The following is a 19,456-nucleotide window of genomic DNA, read 5'->3' on the forward strand; positions in this document are numbered from 1 at the left end:
TTTACCTATAGTAAAGGTAAAGGTAAAGGGACCCCTGACCATTAGGTCCAGTCATGACCGACTCTGGGGTTGCGGTGCTCATCTCGCTTTATTGGCCGAGGGAGCCGGCATACAGCTTCCGGGTCATGTGGCCAGCATGACTAAGCCGCTTCTGGTGAACCAGAGCAGCGCACGGAAACGCCGTTTACCTTCCCGCTGGAGCGGTACCTAGTTATCTACTTGCACTTTTACCTATAGTACTTTCCCTTAAAACGAAATACAAAATATTAAAAACCAACAGATTTGATGTGTAGTCTAATGCCTACTGGAAAAAATAAAGTCTCTTGCCAGCATACTTTATGCTCAAGACATGCAACAAAGCTGAAGGAAAGGGAAAGAAGGGGCAAGTTTGTGTAAAAAGGGAAAACAACAACAATCATGTCACTGAATGAAACCTGTGCTAATATTCTCCAGTTGAAATCAGCAGAGCATAAGCACTTCTCGCTTAGGCTGACCCCAGCTCCACAAAATGAAAGAAACACTAAGTATAAAAAGATGCAATAGGATTGGTCTAGAAAGCAAAAAATGTTTAGAATCATACGGTTAGATTGCTCAGAGACAGTTGCCATGATTTTGAGTTGGCTTTGTAACAAAAATTAATTTCAGCTGTGTTCTTCTAGGTTTAGAAGCAGGGCAAGTGCAAATAAAGTTTTATATACACCTGTGAACAACATTCACGGCACGTCAGCAAAATCTGTGAAATACAAATTCAATTACAAGAAAGTCATCTACTTACCCCAGTCTTGGTTGCTGGTTGCTTTCAAAGAAAAATGAAAAGACAATTAAACAAACAGTTAGTCTAAGTGATTAGAAAATATCATTTAACATTGCTTATCAATCCCGCTCTATTTGTGATTTCAGAGACCTTTTTTATTCTGCAACTGCTTTTCCACAGAGACTTCTAGAGTAAATTTCCCAACACTTCTAAGCTGCTTGTCCTGAACCAAGAAGAGGCACCCAGTCCTACGATCATATGTGGATCTTCTGTATGGCTGCAAAACCAGTTTCTATATCCATACTCCCCATTCTTCCCCTTCCTTCACATTCAGAACCCATTTTTTTTTGCACATGCTTTGTTCCTACACCTATCAAGTTGTCCATTATTGCTGTCGGTATTAAACCATCAGTCCCTGCCATGCTTTAGATCCAACCACCCATAATCAGAGTCTGAAGCCCAGCCACTGACCCAACACACTAGATTTGCAGGGTTCTGTCCCTATCCACATTATGCTACTCCTGATGCTTTGACGTGTGTCCAGATGACTCTGTTGCAAAGCACAGGAAAAAGAGGTGACAGATCAGAGGTGGAGAATGCTTGTGCTAGTACAGCAGAACCAGGAATGGCTATAGCTGTTAATGGAGCATTACCAGGTACGGCACTGTTCTATCTTCAGTTCCCCAGGGTACATTTACACTGCAGGCTTGAACTGGATTTACAATCATTCACTCTTCCCTGGGATCTGTCATCCTGGAAGAAGGACTAGAGATCTCTAATATAAAATTCTTAGTAACCTTCACCAGTTTCAATATCCCTACTCTCCATTCTGCCCCTTTCTTCACATTCAGAACCCAAAAAATATGATGATATGATGATAAACAACAGCCAGACTCATTGGGCAAACTCCCATGAGCTCTGCTTCCTTCGAATCACTTTGAAATATTACAGCTTCTTCTCACATATCCCCATGCAATTAACAACCATGCTAACTGGTGCTTACAGGGCCTTGGAAACAGAATGTCTTCCACCTGTTGGGTAATAAATATTATTTGCGCAGAAGAAGAAAACAGTCATTTGAATATTTACATTCTTTTTTCCAGGTTCACCGATTGCTGCTACTGTGGCAAAATACTGAATGACACGTTTTGTGTTCACAGTCTTGCCGGCACCAGATTCTCCACTATGAAACAGAAGGAAGATGACATTATTAATCTCAAGCTTTTCACTTCCATCAGCCTTATACATTTGCATTTTTTTCCAAACTCTAAACTGTGCTACATTTGAATGAATCATGTCCAGCAACCTCACCTTTAAGGAATTCACTTTCGATCCATGTTTACAGGTAAGTCCAGTGGCGCTGATTCAACACAGGCTTGTCATGATGGATGATTCCCGGCAGACAGGAGGCCAGATAGGCCTCCTCACCTGCCAGGAAGTTTGAATCCATGCCTGCAGCCAAATTGGCCAATGGTGAGCAGGCTAAGGAGTGGGTGCTCAGCCATGGAGCGAACCCAACTGGCAGCAAGCTTCACTTGAGTCTGCTCCTTGAGTATAAAAGGAGGCCAGTTGTGGCTTTATTTGACCCAAATACACTGTGTTATGTCTGATTTTGTTCTCTAGGTTGGGATGCTGAGAACCGTGGCATCTGGGCACACAAGAGGATAGGAGTATGGAAAGAATAGCTCTATCAGTGGCTATCAGGGCAGTATCCCATTAACTCATTCCATCAGTGCAATAATTTACATTTGGAACTTTCTCCCCCTCTCATTCACCTCCTAAATCTGTTATGGGGCTTTCTCCCAGCCTTCTGGAGCAGATTTGAGGAGGGCAAGGGGGGCAGAGAGAGGGTAAATAGAATTATTCGAGGGCAAATCCTTTGCTAAGGGAACAAGCTATTCAGCATCACATTAGATACAAGCCTTGGTCTTATTGATGGCCATGTGAAACACCACTGAATAGAAGATGGTGGAGGCAACAGTGGACTACTGAAACTCTCCTTGTGAGTTTTCTCAAAGCCACCTGGTTGGCCCCTGTGGGAAACTGGGCCAAGACTTAGTACGTCTTTGGTCTAATAAAACACAGCTCTTCTGGAACAAAGGTACCAACAAAATATACACTGACTAAAACCTGAATATCAGAAGCTGAGTTGTGACGCAACAGAGCTGTGTTTCTTAGAAACAGACTCAAGGCACCTCAGGTAAATCCAATCAGGAACAGCAATATTTAAGCACAGTAGCCAGGGAGCCCTGGTTAATCCTTGCCACCCAGGCCCACACTGCCTTTCTGCTCACACTCACCCCTACCAGGTGTTCCCTCTTGGCCCAATAACTAATTTTATACCCAGAACCCAAGGGTAAAATTTACTTCTCTTAATGCCCATGCTGAAAAACCTTGCAAACAAGTTAGCAAAGGCGAATATGTGCTTTGAAATAAAATGCATTCAGTTTTGTGTACTTTGGTAAGCATACTAGGAACCAATTGCTTTTGCTGATGTTTGCTTTCGCTGATGTGAGGCATCTGAGAAGATGGGGGTGGCTATGTGTCCTATTTTACATAGAATAGTCCTCTTTGGAAGGAGTCCTCTGTGTGAAGGACTGTCTGATCAGATTTGAAGATAAGGGAGAACTGGGCCTTGAAATAAATATAAATAGTTACTGAGTAGGCACATAGATCACTTGCTCACAATCTTTCCCACTATGGTGGGATATATTGTATTTTTATTTATATTATAGCAATTATTTCTCAATTTGCATCTATACTATAATTAGCATATAGAAATGTTAGGCGAATCTGTGTCCTCTTTTGCCCTTCTTTTTGAAGATGAATTTTTCCTTTTTTGGCATTGCATAAATAACCTCCCTAGAAAAAGATCCACTTACGTGATCAGCATTGACTGGTTCTCTCGATCTGTGCAGAAGGGAAAAAAGGAACCTGTAATTGCACTTGCTACATAGTCACCAGGGAATAATTTCTTATACAAACAGAAATAAACAAGAAGAAACCCATTTAGGCAAACTCCCCTCAACATGGGAAATATCTTGTTTAGTATATTTTAAGTGCTTTGGCAAAATGCATTGCCCTGCAAAACCAATTCATTTTGGGTTCTCTCCATTATTTAGTACCATATGCCTGCTGTGGAGGTAGCTGCAAAAGCCATTGCATTACTCCATCACAAGCAGAGAAAGACAATTTAACCAGATCAGTTTCTTGGTAGAAATTCCAAGAGCAAGGTGTGCTGTTGAAATTCACTGGGCTCTTCAAAGGAAGTAGGAATGAAGAGAGCAAAGAGAAACAAAGGAGGGATGGGTTTTTGACAGGTTGGGGTTAATTAGCATATCAAAGGCTCTGTAACATGGAAAACACATTCAGCTAAAGACATTCAGATTAGAGGGTTTCTAAACCTGTTGTGTTAGATGCATCCCTTCAACCTGCTCTATTCGTGTTACATGGAAGAAACGTAGTGAAGTTTCAAGTTTTGCATTTAAACCAAAAGGTTTGGTTGCCCCGCAACAATTTCGAGAGCATGGGGCTTCTGTTTGCTTTCTAATGAAAGGGCATGTTTTGTGAGTTAAAAGGAAATCGGCATTGGCAGTCCAATTGGTCAGGGCAAGGATGGAGAACTTGTGGCCCTCCAGCTGCTGCTAGACTACAAATCCCATATTCCTTGACAACTGGCTGCGCTGGCTGGGGTTGATAGAAGTTGCAGTCCAATTTCTAAAGGGCCACAGGTTCCCCTTCTTTGGCATAGAGATTGTCTCAAAGTACCAGCTGTGTAACATGTCGGCTTAGCAATCTTTTTTGTTTGCAAGTGATTTGAGAGAGGAGAGAACCTAGAGGAATTTATGTTATATTGGGCAAGCATGTGCTTTATTTGCAAATGACCGTCGATGGAATTTGAAGTACTTGCCTCCCCTACCAACCCCGCACAGAATGGTCATTCCATACAAGAGTAGCAAACAAGACCCATATAGCTGCAGTATTGCACTGACTTGATAGGGGTAAGGGAAAAGTTCTTAGTTCAGGGGATCTAGACAAACTAGCTCTGTAACAATAGTGCATGCCTCTTAAGGGCAGGCACCTCGCATTTAAAGATGCTATAATTATAAGGACCTAGAAAGCCAAACACATTACTGTGCCAAGCATAATTATAGATTTTGCTTTGCTTTTTATGCTTCAACCATTATTATAACTCAGCCAGCTCTAACAAAAAGCACAAGACAGGAAAATGTCTCATACTTTGATATATTATTTTAATGTTATCAATGGCAGTATACCTATTGTGCTCTGTGCAGAGTCACATTTGAAACAGATGAGCACAAACCCCAAGCTCCCTTGGTAATGTTCCAGAATGTTGATGGCTGCACAAATATTAGTGCTCCAGATAATCAGGCATGCATCACCACTGCCCTCTGATGGAAGAAATCTGCTGCTCGGACATGAATTTGCAGTGTGCTCCAGTTCTGGTGGCATGATGTTATATCACTGCTCCAGTGCTTGAGGGAGGCTAGAGTCAGTGGCCTTTAACATTTGGCTGTAGTGCAGCCAAAGCCAGGCAGTTTTAGCACACATTGATTTCAACAGGAGAGCTCCTTCTCTTAAACAGCTGCTCCAGTTATTGAGATCACTATTTCTGCCTTGTGGTTTCTGTTCAAAGAAGGCTCATTTGTTACAGTACATTCCTTTCTTTCAGCCAAAGGGAAGCAGGACTGTAAAAAAGAAAAGAAAAGAAAGTGCCCTGACCTACTGGCTGATTATTTCTCTGTGTAAACAGGGAGCAGGCAGGGGTAGGAGCAACAGAAATGTGCACATAGAGATTGAAGCAAACCAAGGTTTGCCATTCACTTTACTGTCAGAAAGAGTTGTGGGGCTACTGAGTACACAGATTCACCCTCTGACAATGATGTCCATGGAGAAATTCTTGTTTATGGGTGGTCCATGTGAGCACAGGAACACAGGCGAGGTGACCTGGATCATTGTGTTGTAAGATTGGAGGTTTTGACAAGAGAGTGTTAGAGACTAGAGAGCAAGAATGACTGCTGAAGCTCCTTTAAGACACAGTTGCAAAACCTTTTTTTACGCAGATTGCTAACTGATTGCTCTTGATAGATGGATCTCCCTTAAGTCATTTGAAGTGGGTGAGTTCTTTCCCTATCCAGCTAAGAATGGTGTATACTAGGTCTGTGTGTGCCTGGGAAGTGAACAAAAGGGATAAAGTCTAGTTTCTGAGAGACAGGCACAGAGAGCTGAGTTTTTAGGAGCACAGTAAGCAAACTGTGTCAGGGAAGTTGGAGACCTGACACATGACAATGAATTTGGCTTTCTGTTGGAATATTAAATCTAGATCTGCACCTGTAAATAAATTCAAATGCTTAAAAACTGTCATAACCTTTCATTGATCTTCTTCCAAATAAATTAACTCAGAGTGAGCGCTGCACATCCCTGGAGTTTCTCACTGCTCAGAGACGGGAAGACTGTGTAATGATGGTTTTAGTGTCTTATAAAACCTAAGCATTACTGGGGGGGAAATAAAAAAATTATCTCAACAATTTCTCTTTCTTTCTTGTAAACCAAGAGCAGGGAACCTGTGGCCTTTCTGGCATTGTTAAGCTACAAGTCACTTCAAGGATATACAGTTCCGACAGTCAGGAGTTCAGTAGATATTATCCCTAATCTGAGTGGCACTGAAGATCACAGATCTTACCATCTCCAGGCTCTTTGCCCATGATATAGTGCCTAAATGCCCTTCCTAGAAGCTTCTCTTGTCAGCATTTGGAAAACATTTGAAAGCAAGATTTAGTTGTAGGACAAACAAATAAGGGCCGTGTGGGCAAATGACGCTACTTACTACGCAGCATGTCATGGTAAGCATTATCAGCTATGGAGAAGATGTGAGGAGGAGCCTCTGAACGTCTCTTGCCCTTGTAAGCTGAAACAACTTCTGTCTTGTAGACAGGAAGCCATTTGTAAGGGTTTATTGTCACACAGAAGAGACCCGAATAAGTCTGGAAAGGAAAACAGAAGAAAATCACTAAGAACCTTGGTAAAGAACATGAGGATTTCACACTGTGTCCTAATGCCAACAGTGCAGTTGTTCTAATCCAGTTCATTTGTAGGGTTTGTCGTTGTTGTTTTTAACAAAAGATGGCTTAACAGAACCAGACTGCACTGGCATGGAAATTGAGAAAGAAATTTACTCATATATTAATACTAAACACACAAAATGAAAGTGAATCCCATCGATAGCATAATGGTTTGTATCAAAGTTGTCTGTTTCATTTTGGACCAATGGATATGTTGGTCACAGCCAACCATTTGTAACTTTCAGCTCAAGATTTCCTCGTAATCCCAGCCTCCAACAATTCACCTGAAAATGCAAACCTCTGTAAATATAAATGATAACATTTTTAAGGGAAAGCAACATTAGTTGATTGGGACTTGTATAACGGTAAAAAGATGGGGAACATGTGGCCCTCCAGATGTTGTTGGATTACAACTCCCATCATTTCTAACTATTGATTATGCTGTCTAGAGTTGATGGGAGTTGGAGTCCAACAACATCTGAAGAGCTGCAAGCTCCCATAGATGGCCCATAGTCACTTGATGCAGCAACCTTTCTAAAACTAAATGGGATGGAAAGCCACCTGAGAATCATATCCATGCCACCTGGAATTCTACTGAAGAAATGTGTGATATATATGAAGTATCCCCAGACTTTGATGATGTGTAGACTGAAGCCCACTAAGAAAATCTCATGAATAAAAAAAACGCATTTCATTAGTAGAACTCAATTAGAAATTAGTTTAACCTTGGAAATGAGGAACATGGCCAGTAACAATGAATTTCATTGTAAACTACTGTATTTTTCGCCCTTTCGCAATTTCCCCCTCCAAAAATGAAGGGGAAATGTGTGTGCGTCCTATGGGGCGAATGCAGGCTTTCGCTGAAGCCTGGAGAGCAAGAGGGTCGGTGCGCACCAACCCCTCTCTCTCTCCAGGCTTCGCGCAGATCTCCGTAAGCCGTGGGAGCCCGTGCCGGGCTCCCGCGGCTTGCAAAGAATTGCCTGTTCTGGGGGCTGGGGTCGGGGGAAACTCGGGCTTCCCCCGCCCCAGCCCCGTGCCTGGGGGGGAAATAATTTTTTCCCCCTTTATTTCCCCCCCAAAAAACTAGTTGCGCCTTATGGGACGGTGCATCCTACAGGGCGAAAAATATGGTAGTATGCATTGGAACATGATTTTCCAATACCAAACACTTCATCTACAACAATCAAATTATGCACAAGGCATTTAGAAAGGTAAGCAATCTTAACGGCTAACAATATTTGTTAAGAAAGGCGTTCAACTCCTGTTGCAATCAGGACTGGGCACACGCCATGCTGTAAACATCCAGATTCTGCAGCAGTTATCCAAACTTTGCACTTTAAAAGGAAACTACTGCATTTTGATAATATTATGCAGCATGTGTCTTTGCTTAATATGCATAGTTTATTCTGCTTCTGCTGGTGTGTAAAGCATGAAAACCTATTGTCCAACCAGAGTGAAACCAACAGGTAAAGGCTGGCTAAGCCACAGAGACAAAGTAAACAGATGCCTGGTGTACCCAAATTATAGGGGTGCCCTCATTTATTCAAATATATTAGAAAGAGAGCTGCTCCCTGAATATTTAGAGACTGGGTACACAGAGGCAAGTTGTCTACTGTTTGATACCACCTGTATTTCAGGAGACAGAATTAGGAACATTCTGACCTCTATCAGCTGCCCAAGGCACAGACGCAGTCATAAAATGGGTGAATTAAGGATGTGACAGACATTAAAAAATGAAAAAGTAGCCCTCTAGTCAACCTTTGATCATTTAATGTGCTACAGCATCTGATAAGACACAGTGACAAAAATTTAATTCACTTACGGTGATTTAAAAAAACACTTTAGCTTGCTAGAGGCAAGGTAACATGTTAGTACAGTGGTACCTCTGGTTAAGAACTTAATTCGTCTGGAGGTCCATTCTTAACCCGAAACCATTCTTAACTTGAGGTACCACTTTAGCTAATGGGGCCTCCCACTGCTGCTGCGCCACCAGAGCACGATTTCTGTTCTTATCCTGAAGCAAAGTACTTAACCCGAGGTACTATTTCTGGGTTAGCAGAGTCTGTAACCTGAAGCGTCTGTAACCCGAGGTACCACTGTACTGAGCATTACAAACATGGGAAGTACCAGAGGGGATACAGGGGGTTAGCACTCCAAACAAGGTGAATAGTCATCTTCCACCCCCACTTGGACAGTCATTGCAAATAACATATACTGCTACTGTAATTTTAATTCAGAGAAGAACTCTCCCACCTAGAAATATACTTTTCCTCTTCTATGCCCCCATTTTTTTTCTGGTGACACCACAACATTTGAGACAGGGATGCTAAAGAAATCACATGTCTCATTCCTGTCTTCTTCCTAGTAGGCAAAACCAAATGAGAAAGGTAATGGTTTTGAATACGAGTTGCTGGAATTTTCTGGACACCAGTTTCTGGAATTTTCTGGACACCAGTTTCTGGAAGCTGCAGGAGGGGAGAATGCTATTGTGCTCAAGTCCTGCTGCTTGAAGGTTTCCCATAAGCAGCTGATTGGCCACTATGAGAAAAGGATGCTGGACTTGATAGACCACTGGCCTGATCCAATAGGCTAGTCTTATGTTCTTAGGGGGGTTTACAAAATAGCAACCATTCCGTAATATGCATTCTGAGTAGTTGTAAAGGCTCGAATGACAGATAATCCATGTTCAAGGAGTTGCTGGAGAGCTCATACAGAATTACAATTTTATGACGCAATCTACCACTCATTTTAACCACATACTTGACACTATGTGCAGCAATAACCTCCTTACCCCTTGACAGGGGTATAGAGAGCTAACCTGCTTTGGGGGAAGAGAACTGAACCCAAGGGTATTTTGGTTGTCTGCCTGTCAACGGTTATTCTGGAAACTTCTGACCAGCAACTGACCAGAAACTCAGTTTCAAAGGAAGATCACAGAAGTGAATATACAAGGGAGCAGAGAGTATACAGAGGAGAGTCCCTCATGCATAATAAGCCAGGAACAGGAACCACAAAGGGGTCAAAGGTCAGAATGTCCATCTGGCAGTATTGATTCTTATCCTGCACAATGGAGATGCAATTCAACATGCAGTTTTAAATGAAAATCAATGAATGACTCATACATAGATCATCCAGTTACTGTAGCGTCTGTTCAAATTATGCAGCACAGACGCCTCGTTGAGGTGGGTCAGCATAGCCATATCTTCAATCATGTCAAACTTGGGAGGGTTCATCTGTTGAACATCATCTTCCTTCAAAGTGACTGTCTGCAAGAAAAGGGAACACTGTAACCACGGCCTTTCCAAACTTCCTGTACTACAGAGCGATCTGACAACACTTTTTTAAAATTAAAAGATTGTTTAAGGATTACTTTCAAGGACAGGCTGCCCACAAGTGGAAACTCAACTTTGAAGGCTTCTGTGCAACCCTAAATATCTGGTCTCTTGGGAGACTGATCGAAAAGAAAAAAAGAAAATGCATCTCTTATCCATTTCAGTTTGTTGGATACTGCCACCCACTGTTGTAAACAGTAGAATACATGATTTTTAAGAAAGCAATAATGATGATGACCATCTGAAGTTTAAAAAGCAAGATGGAGAAAGTGGTCAAACACTGAGAACTGGTTATAAGCTAAATGCTATCCCAATTTGCCAATGAAGGATGTAGCAAAGCATTAACCTGAAGCGGTTGTGATTTTAAAACAAAACAGGAACCAATGAAGATATAACAGTTACCAAGCATTATAGTTTGTAGATAAATTACTTGCAGAGGAGTAGCAATATTAGACCATGGCAACAAAAACAATGAAGACCCTTGTGGCATCATAAAGACTAACAAATTTATTATGACAAAAGAGTAGTGTGGGTGATGGTCCATTTAATCAAGTACATTAAGTGTTATCCTGGGTTGTAGGTAGATATACAAGTGGTGGTGGGATAGGCGTGATTGTAAACAGTGAGGTCAGAAAGAAAAGTAAATGCAGAAAGTACAGACCACGACAATTAAATTAACAATTTTCATTATTCACAAAGGACAGTTGTTGATATCAGAGACATCCTAGCATTGGTAAGTCAATTAACTCACATGGATCTGATTCACGTGTAATGCCAAGTCAATCCATGGCTTAGTACAAGCCATGACCAGATGTGCAGGAGCAAAGGTCATGATCCTGGAGAGAAGGTTATGATCAAAGGAGTAGCCCAGAAACCCACATGTTCGCTCACTCATGCTAAGCCATGGTTTGGCTTAGTGTCATGTGTGAGCAGGACCATGGTGTGGGGTAGAAATTTAATAAATAAAAAACCTATGTCCCAATTCAGTCTACAGGTCATAGCAATGAAGCGTTTGGTGAACCTTAATTCAGGGCATCTGTTTCATGTATACATGAAGAAGGGGCTCCACCCCCATCGTTCAGTCCAGACACTGAGGTCCAGCTCTGAGGGCCTTCTGGCGGTTCCCTCCCTGCGAGAAGTGAGGTTACAGGGAACCAGGCAGAGGGTCTTCTTGGTAGTGGCACCCACCCTGTGGAATGCCTTCCCTTCAGATGTCGAGGAAATAAACAACTATCTGACTTTTAGAAGACATCTGCAGGCAACCCTGTATTGGAAAATTTTAATGTTTAATGTTTGGTGTTTTATTGTGTTTTAAATATTCTGTTGGGAGCCACCTAGAGTGACCAGGGTGTAAATAAATTATTATTATTATTATTATTATTATTATTATTATTATTATATTTTACAAACTCATAACTAAATCTCTCTCAGGTTTTATTCATTTGTTTGTGTGAACAGCGATTTTAAAAGACTTTCTTGCTTAATCCTTTGGGTTGATGCATACAATATAAAAACAAATTAAATATACTAAGGCCTTGTTCATGTATTCCATAGGAATCACAGGGAGATGTTTGTGGCTTCCATATGTGCCACATATTCTCAGTCACCCCAACTGCCATGGGTAGAAGCTTAAACAAAAATGCTTTCACATAAATGCAGGGGGCTCCTCATACACTACCCACATGCAGGTACCAATAAACGGCATATCTGTAGGGTCGTCGTCCCCCCCCCCCAAGACTGCAAGTCTCATAAGCTCATGTGCACCTATAGGTAATTGCTTATAGGTTCCTGGATGTATGAAGATAACATACACACAAAGAGCTAGGAGGCTTAGAGAAAAATATCCCATTGTGAACTTTTTTGCCTAAGCTTCCTAGCTATACTGGAAGGGGGGGGGAGAGGATTTTCATTGTGAACATGGCTGGGGGAAGAGAGATAAGCCTCCCTTTCCCTTGTGCTTTGGTCTGGATAACTATCAGGCTCCTCCTCACACAGCAAAAATGAATTAAACAAAATCTGGAGGTGTAGCTGTATATATATGCTATATATATATATGCTTAACATGCATTTTGGCCCTTGGTTTTAGAAGCACAGTGAGATCATACATAGCGAAGCAGCAAGGAAATCTCCAGCTCTCTATACAGTTCTCTCTTGTGTGATCCTCCGTCCCTTCCTCGGATTGTTGCTTCTTTCTGTTTAACTGATTCTGGCCTAAGTTTGTACGCAGCAAAAACTGTTTCTCTGTCCTCATTATGTCTAGAATGTTTTATTCTTGTGACTAATCAAACAGGGAGGGGGGCTCTTTACCTTCCCGTCCGCAGTCTCAACAGTGACTTTGCCACCGCCAGTCTCTTTTATCTCAGCTTCAAGATAAGCTTTCTTCTCATCTGGAATCCAGCATTTCTTCTTCCCTAGCATAGAAAAATGAGTCCTTCATTGTTATGCAAAAATATTTGATACTCAACATTGCAAAATAAATTATGAATTATTTTTAATAGAATATTAATTAATAGAATAGAATTGTGTTGTTTTCGTACGTGTTCAGAGCACATTCACAAACTCAAGTAATCCTGACAACAGCCCTGAAACGTAAGATGGCGCTTTGACCCTCCTTCAGATTGGGAAGGTGTTGAAGCAGGCAGTGGCCTTGAACAAGACCAGGCATAGGGAAACTAGGCCCTTCAGATGTTTTGGGACTACAACTCCCATGATCCCTAGCTAACAGGACCAGTGGTCAGGGATGATGGGAATTGTAGTCCCAAAACATCTGGAGGACCGAGTCTGCCTATGGCTGCACAAGACCATCATTTGTGTTAGCAGCTCAAGTGAGATTTTAACTAGAGATGTTCCAGCTCATAGTACATTTTCCTGAATACTATATTCCACTTGCATTGGTCCTTCCAGACAGAAGATGAATAACCTGTGCCTGCTGCACGCAGCAAATGCTCTGGCACCATTTCTGCACTACAAAAAAAACCACAACCCAAATGTGCTTTTGGTTAACCTCAGCAAAATGCAAGGAAGTGTGCAATTCACAGGTTACAATTTGATTGTTTGGAATTTTGAGTAATTTACAAGTATGTTCCACTCCCCATTGCTCCACCCTCTTACACTAGCTTACTTTTTACTTGAAATGCTTTTGGAGCATTCGCTTTTATGAATTGCTCAAATCAAAGAAGCCAACAAACTCAAGCTGAAAATTCAGGAATCAGAGATGCAATAATTGACACATTTGCACATCATCACAATGTACCAGTGTAAAATCTATCATACCACAGGGTAGAGTATACTTCATGGATGCACTTATACTGTTGATCTTACAGTATGCAGTGCAAGTCATAAGAACTGCAAATGACCTCAGCCGTTTCTTATCACCCTAAAGGCATGGCATCACGCTCTGAACTCTGTTGCTTTTAAGTTTTTTCTGGTTCCAGCTAGTTGATGCTTATAGAACAATGCCTGGGAAGCTGTGTGTTCTTTACTTTGATGTCTAAAAGCACACACTGAAACCAGGCAGGCCATATGTCACCCACATGCAATAGACGTACTTACCTTCTTAAAATACCATTAAGAACAATGCATGTTCTCCGAGCCGGCTAAGAGCTGCTGTGCTATTTCCAGACAATGTTACTTTATACTTTGAGATGGTGAACATCAAAGTTCTGCAACCCTTCTTGCAAGATCTTGACATCAGAATAATCACAACATCAATGGGGAAAGGGGGGTCTTGTCAAGTAAAATGGAAAGGCTACCTATTACATATTCAAATTGCAGTGCAATTTAAGCTACATATTAAGCTACATATGGAACATGCAGCTGGTCAGACCAGCAGAATAAATGCACATTTTTAAAAAGTGCAGAAGTATAAGGGGCACCAGTCTAAACAGACTGCTGTAAAGACATTGGCCCTTTACGATAGAACTTCTAATCATAAGCTATAGAAGTATGCATCATTCAGCCTTCCTGGTTGATGGCAGAATCAACAACTAATACCTTACCTTCAAAAGCCACAGTCTGCAACACCATCAACTCCTTGTCACTTTTCCGGAGGAAGGGAGCAGCTTCCCCGAATTCCGACATGTCCATCATCTTGGCGAGCAAGCTGAAAGTTGCACTCCCCAAAAGAAAAACAAAGCAATCTAGCCTGTAACAACAACAAAATTACTATCTATCTATCTAATATCCAAAGCAGAGCGATATATAGCACTTCCACATGGCAGCAGTTTCCAAGGAAAGCTGAACTATGCATGCATTTATTTTTCAAATGTGTGTCTTGTCACTCTGTTCTGCACAGCTAAAAGCTGCCTGCAATGTGGTATTTGAGAGATAAGTTGTAGTTGTACAGGGTTACGGAAAATTAATCCCACACATGTTCGGAGTTGGTTTGTTGTGTGCCCAGGCAATGTAGCTCACCAGTCTCTTATCCACTGCAACAATTAAAGCAAGGACTCAGAGAAGCATCATGGGTTCAAATTAGACCACAACTTTATTGAGTACGGATGCAAGTCTGGCATGGTATTGAGCATCTCTGCTATTATCCAGCCTGCCTGCTGGTCAGTTAGTGGGTCAAGCCTGCTAAAGGATGACCTATGACATACATCAAATGGATACCATCTGACAGTTTTGCCATGCTAGGGAGTGCTATGGCCCTTAACTGCCACCTGGGTGTATGGACAGAAGCTCCTCCGCCTGGATTCATTTAATATAATACCTTACTGCCACGGAAGGGTCTTCACCTTGGGCAAAGACTAAGGATCAAACCCAATGCCATAACCACCAAAGTTGTGATGATTGCTATGAGGAAGGCAAACAAACCAGACAGGCCCAATTAGCCTGAGGGTGAAATTCCTCCCTGGCCCCAAATACGGAGACTGAAGCAATCCATAGCAAGGTCAGTCGAATACCAGTACAAAGAAAGAAGCCAAGGGGAAGGGAAGGAGGGAGGGAAATCTGAAAGACAGTGCCAGGCAAGGAGGTGGACCACTTTAAATGGCCAGGGAGCAGACCTGAGTAAAGACTTCCTCTGGTGTCCCAGTCAGGTCCGTCCACCCGCCCACCCCAGCACCACCTACAGGCCTACCTGTGATTGGCCAGTTGGCAGGCAGGCCAGTTTTAATTTCCTCAGCTGATGGGAGAGGCAGCAACATCTCCCATTGGCTGTGGGAGCCTGGCACATGGAAGCCAGAAGGTGGCAGCAGGGTTCTGCCAAGCTGCAAGTGCTGCCCAACTCTCAGGTGAATGAGTGGAGATTTGTGACTTCAGGGCTGAAATCTGACCTGGAGAACAGGTTGTTTCTTAGATCTGATTAAGATTTGCTAGAAATAAAGTGTATGTGTGCGTGTGCGTGCATGCATGTATAAAGATACAAAGACTCAGGTCTGAAGGCCCTTTCCTTAGCCAGGAATGCAGGAAAACTCTGTGATCATTCACGGGTGAAGGAATTTTAATTTATTTCTTTAAAATATTTCTATTCCTTTCTCTGTTTTTTTTTTTTGCTGCACTCCTATGCATATTTATTGTATTTACTTATTGTAATTAATCTTCACTGAAAGCTTTAATTCATTTATATTCAAGACAACTCACAACATATCCAAAAGACAATTCAATAAACATAGACAAAACAAATGGCCTATCATTTTAGCTTGCGCTCCGAAAATTCGTCTCTACCTTATTCTAAGTCAGATCATCAGTTCATTTTGCCTAGTATTTGTCTAATCTAGACTGGTGCTGGCTTTCTAAGGACACAGGTAGAGCTGGCAATATAAGCCATGAAGACAATGTTCTTTAAGAGATCATCAGTTGCTCTCATGGCTCAGCAATACATAGACTGCTTGATGAGGAATCTGTGTGTGAATAAAGGTGTTCACTTTTTTTAAAAAAACAGTAGAGCAGGCCAAGTTGAGCAAACCCTATGTCTGTCTCCCATCCAGTGCCATATCTGGTAGATCTCTCAAAACAAGCTGCAATAGTGATCTATAGTGAGAAAATAAAGAAATGCTTCTGGAAGGAAAAGGGAATCTTACCAAGGACTGATTGATTGGGAGTAATATTTCCCAAACATGCAGCCCTTAAAGAGTAGCAGATTAATGGCATTAAGTTTATTAACGGTACAATCCTAAGGATGCCTACTTTGAACAATGTCTTGTTGTGTTCAGTGGGGTACCTATGCACAAGATTGTCACCTTTAACAGGTCCTTTTATCTTATTCATCCCAGAATACTTGTGGTGGTAATGGGGGCGGGGGAAGGATCCTTGTGTATTTTGCTTTCTAAATAATAAAATATTTAACGCTTGGATAATGAGCCTTCTGTATTTAGTGACGTAATGTACAGGTAGAGGGACAGAAGAGCAATCTGGGGGAAGATAGCTAACTTTAACCTTCAATTAACACAAGATTCAAGACAGAACAGTCTGTAGTCATGCGATACTTGTGTTTTTCCATCTATGTAGGCCAGCAGAGACCAGCTAGAATGAAAACCATTTACAGGTTTATAATGGGAGTGCTGAAACATCACTCTCCCTGTGCCTGAAATCACAGCCATCTTTAAATGAGAAGTTTCATTTAAAGGGAAATGAAATAGCCATTCGGCTCTCATTCATTTTGTGCATTATTCTCATCCTGCACCGAAGTGAATTTTGTATTAAAACTGTCCCTTCGGATCTTGCTGCAGCAGGTTCTAGCACTCTGATATATTTTCATCTCCAAAATCAAGCACCAACTGGGAGAAGGGTTGCATTGGGAAACATTAAATTGACACCGGGTTTTTCTCAATGGGTACTGTATTTGGGTGCAGCGAATGCTATTTTATTACTGAAACAACTGAGCAAAATATTCTGGTCCAATTGCAAGATTTTTTTTCTGTTTTGAAGTGTACATGCTGCTGTCATTCCTCCTTAACTTTAGACAAATGCTCTAACAGTCAATGCATGATGTTACAACAAGACAGCCTTGTTAAAAACTAGAAAGCAGAAAGCTCACCTAACCTCTATGTACCAGAGGCCTCATTAACTTTCGTCTACATCAATAGCAATTGACCCAAGCTTGCAATCTCATTACCAAATATAAGAACACTGCAGGATTTCTTCCTCGTGTCTTCACTGTCTCAAATCTGTATGTGTCCATGCATCGGAGACTGAAACTGCACTCTTAAATGAGTCTACTCTGAAGCAAGTCCCAGTGAGTTCAGTACGGTTCATTCTTAGGTAAAGGATTGCAGACTGAACCACCTGGAACTGAGTTGACTCATAAGAGACTCTCTCATGAAGCCTTTCCATTCATTGACTCTCTTCAGTATTAGTCAAGTTTCACAGATTCCCAGGAAATAATGCATTGCATGCACAGTATGAATGATGTGATGGTTATACAAAGTTTAACTAGGGCATACTTCCTGGGCTAAACAGGTATTGGGCATGAATGCTGGTGTGGGTATGAAAGCTCAGGACTGAAAGAGGGAGGATTAAAATTTATGGGGCAGCCTATAGTCTCTGAAAGAAATAACGCCTCTGGAGGGGGCGGGGAGTGAAACACAACGAGAAATTAAAAGGAATGATTTCCCCACTGAAACCCAAAGCAAAAATTTGTATTTTTTTGCCCTCCACAATCCCAACCAGTGTTTTCTTGTCTGCAACATCACTGAAAACTGGCTTAGGCTGTGCATTTTCTAAGGTGCTTCAGCCTCGTTTTCATCTAAGCATGTTTTAGCTAGCTGATCCACCGGAGCATTTAAGTTGTATAACTGAAAAGCTCCCTAAGGTATTTGGAAAGATAGAAAACATGACTTGCATATAATAAATGATCAACCCATCCTCAGCATACCAAGGACAGGAATCTCCTTTCAAAAGGAATATGGTTCTTTCCAGCTGATTGAGCGTTTGGCTTTGTGGGTCTCAGCAGAGAGATCTCTTCCCGGAGCCCCCATGCTGGCTGGCAGCATCACAGAGCAACTTAAACACGGCTATCAAAACTAAAACCTTTACATCTTAGCAGCATAAAATACAATACTGAGAAAAGGTTACAGCACTCTGGACTACAAATATATATTTAGAAGAGAGATTGGTACCTACCCTGAAAAGTAAAGGACCAAGTAAGGGGTTTGTGCTTGCTCTGGACTTTATATACACCTTCTACCAAGGTCATTGATGATAACGTTGTACAGGGCATCAACAGTTCCCCTTGTTTCTATATTTGTCTTCTGGGCCCTGGAAGAAGAAGAGGAAAAAAACCACAAAGCACTTCAGCATGTGTGGCATTCTAAGGGGAGTGGTTTGCTACTTGATATGTGGTTTATCTTCAGCATCCTTTCATTAAGCAATACACATTGTTTTTATTTTTAATTTGGGGAGGGGGGCAGAATTTTGTCTAATCATAGCTCGCTTCAATCGAAAAACTACGAACTGCAAGCCAGTAACTTTCGAGGATTGTTGGGATGTTACTTTTCAGGAAGGAAAGCTCATAGCCCTCTGCAGACAAACAATTCAATGAGAGAGCACGCATGGAGGAGAGGAAAGAAGAGCATGTCAAAAGACGACCCCCTCCCCAACACACACACACACACACCCCTACAAGCATTCATTAGACTGCATGAACAGACCTACATGCATATGAACTGAAAGACTGCCTAACCCTGTATCACTTTGATCACCTGGGAAAATTCTACTCGGGGTACTGCAGTTTACAGAATAGAATAGGAGGGTGACTTGGAAAAAGATGTTTTCCAGGGCCTACTTGGAACTAACAGCACACCAGTTTGAAAGAAACATCCTTCAAGCTACTATTCATGTGCCAGAATGTGGATAGGGGGAAGCATTTAGATGCTTCCAGTCCAGAAAAGTGGGTTTTGCAAGAAGAAGACATATCCATATCCTGATATGTCTCTCTAGATTGGGACGAACAAGTGTGATCCAAAATACGGTAGTTTATAAACTTTCAAAGCTGTTGGAATTTAATACATGCATAGTACAAAGTGTTTTATTTACTAGTAAAGTCAGAGAATTGGATAGTTAGATGATGTAGATCTGACTGACATAGAGAACTTGTGGTCCAGACTGTGCAACTTCTGGCCACATCCCTAGAGTACCCTGCACATAGAAAATAAGCCTATCAGGAGCAAGTCTGGGCTCAAAAATACCATACGTTTTCTGTGCAGGGGGCATGTTTCATATGGTACAGTGTTCAATCAGGTAAGCCCTTATCTGCAATGGTAGCATCCAGACACAGATTTACCTCCTCAATGAAAACTACTCAATTATTATGGACTTCACACCTGATGTTAGTCAAGTAGAAGAAA

The 19,456-nt window shown here is 41.7% G+C and overlaps 1 protein-coding gene across 1 annotated transcript in view; it reads right to left on the bottom strand.

The window, feature by feature from the left end:
* MYH15 (myosin heavy chain 15) overlaps positions 1-14,313 on the bottom strand; it is an 86,204-nt gene extending 71,891 nt beyond the window's left edge. The window contains exons 1-7 of the mRNA XM_081002594.1: positions 14,168-14,313; positions 12,477-12,580; positions 9,960-10,103; positions 6,603-6,759; positions 3,637-3,664; positions 1,844-1,937; positions 776-796 (exon numbers count right to left, since the gene is read on the bottom strand). Coding sequence (XP_080858720.1) covers positions 776-796; positions 1,844-1,937; positions 3,637-3,664; positions 6,603-6,759; positions 9,960-10,103; positions 12,477-12,580; positions 14,168-14,258 — 639 coding nt within the window. The 5' untranslated portion in view covers positions 14,259-14,313. The remainder of the gene's footprint in view (positions 1-775; positions 797-1,843; positions 1,938-3,636; positions 3,665-6,602; positions 6,760-9,959; positions 10,104-12,476; positions 12,581-14,167) is intronic.
* Positions 14,314-19,456: the final 5,143 nt, after the last annotated feature.

Source organism: Podarcis pityusensis, assembly GCF_964106645.2.
Source record: "Podarcis pityusensis genome assembly, chromosome: 4".
In the NCBI taxonomy this organism is placed as follows: Eukaryota; Metazoa; Chordata; class Lepidosauria; order Squamata; family Lacertidae; genus Podarcis; species Podarcis pityusensis.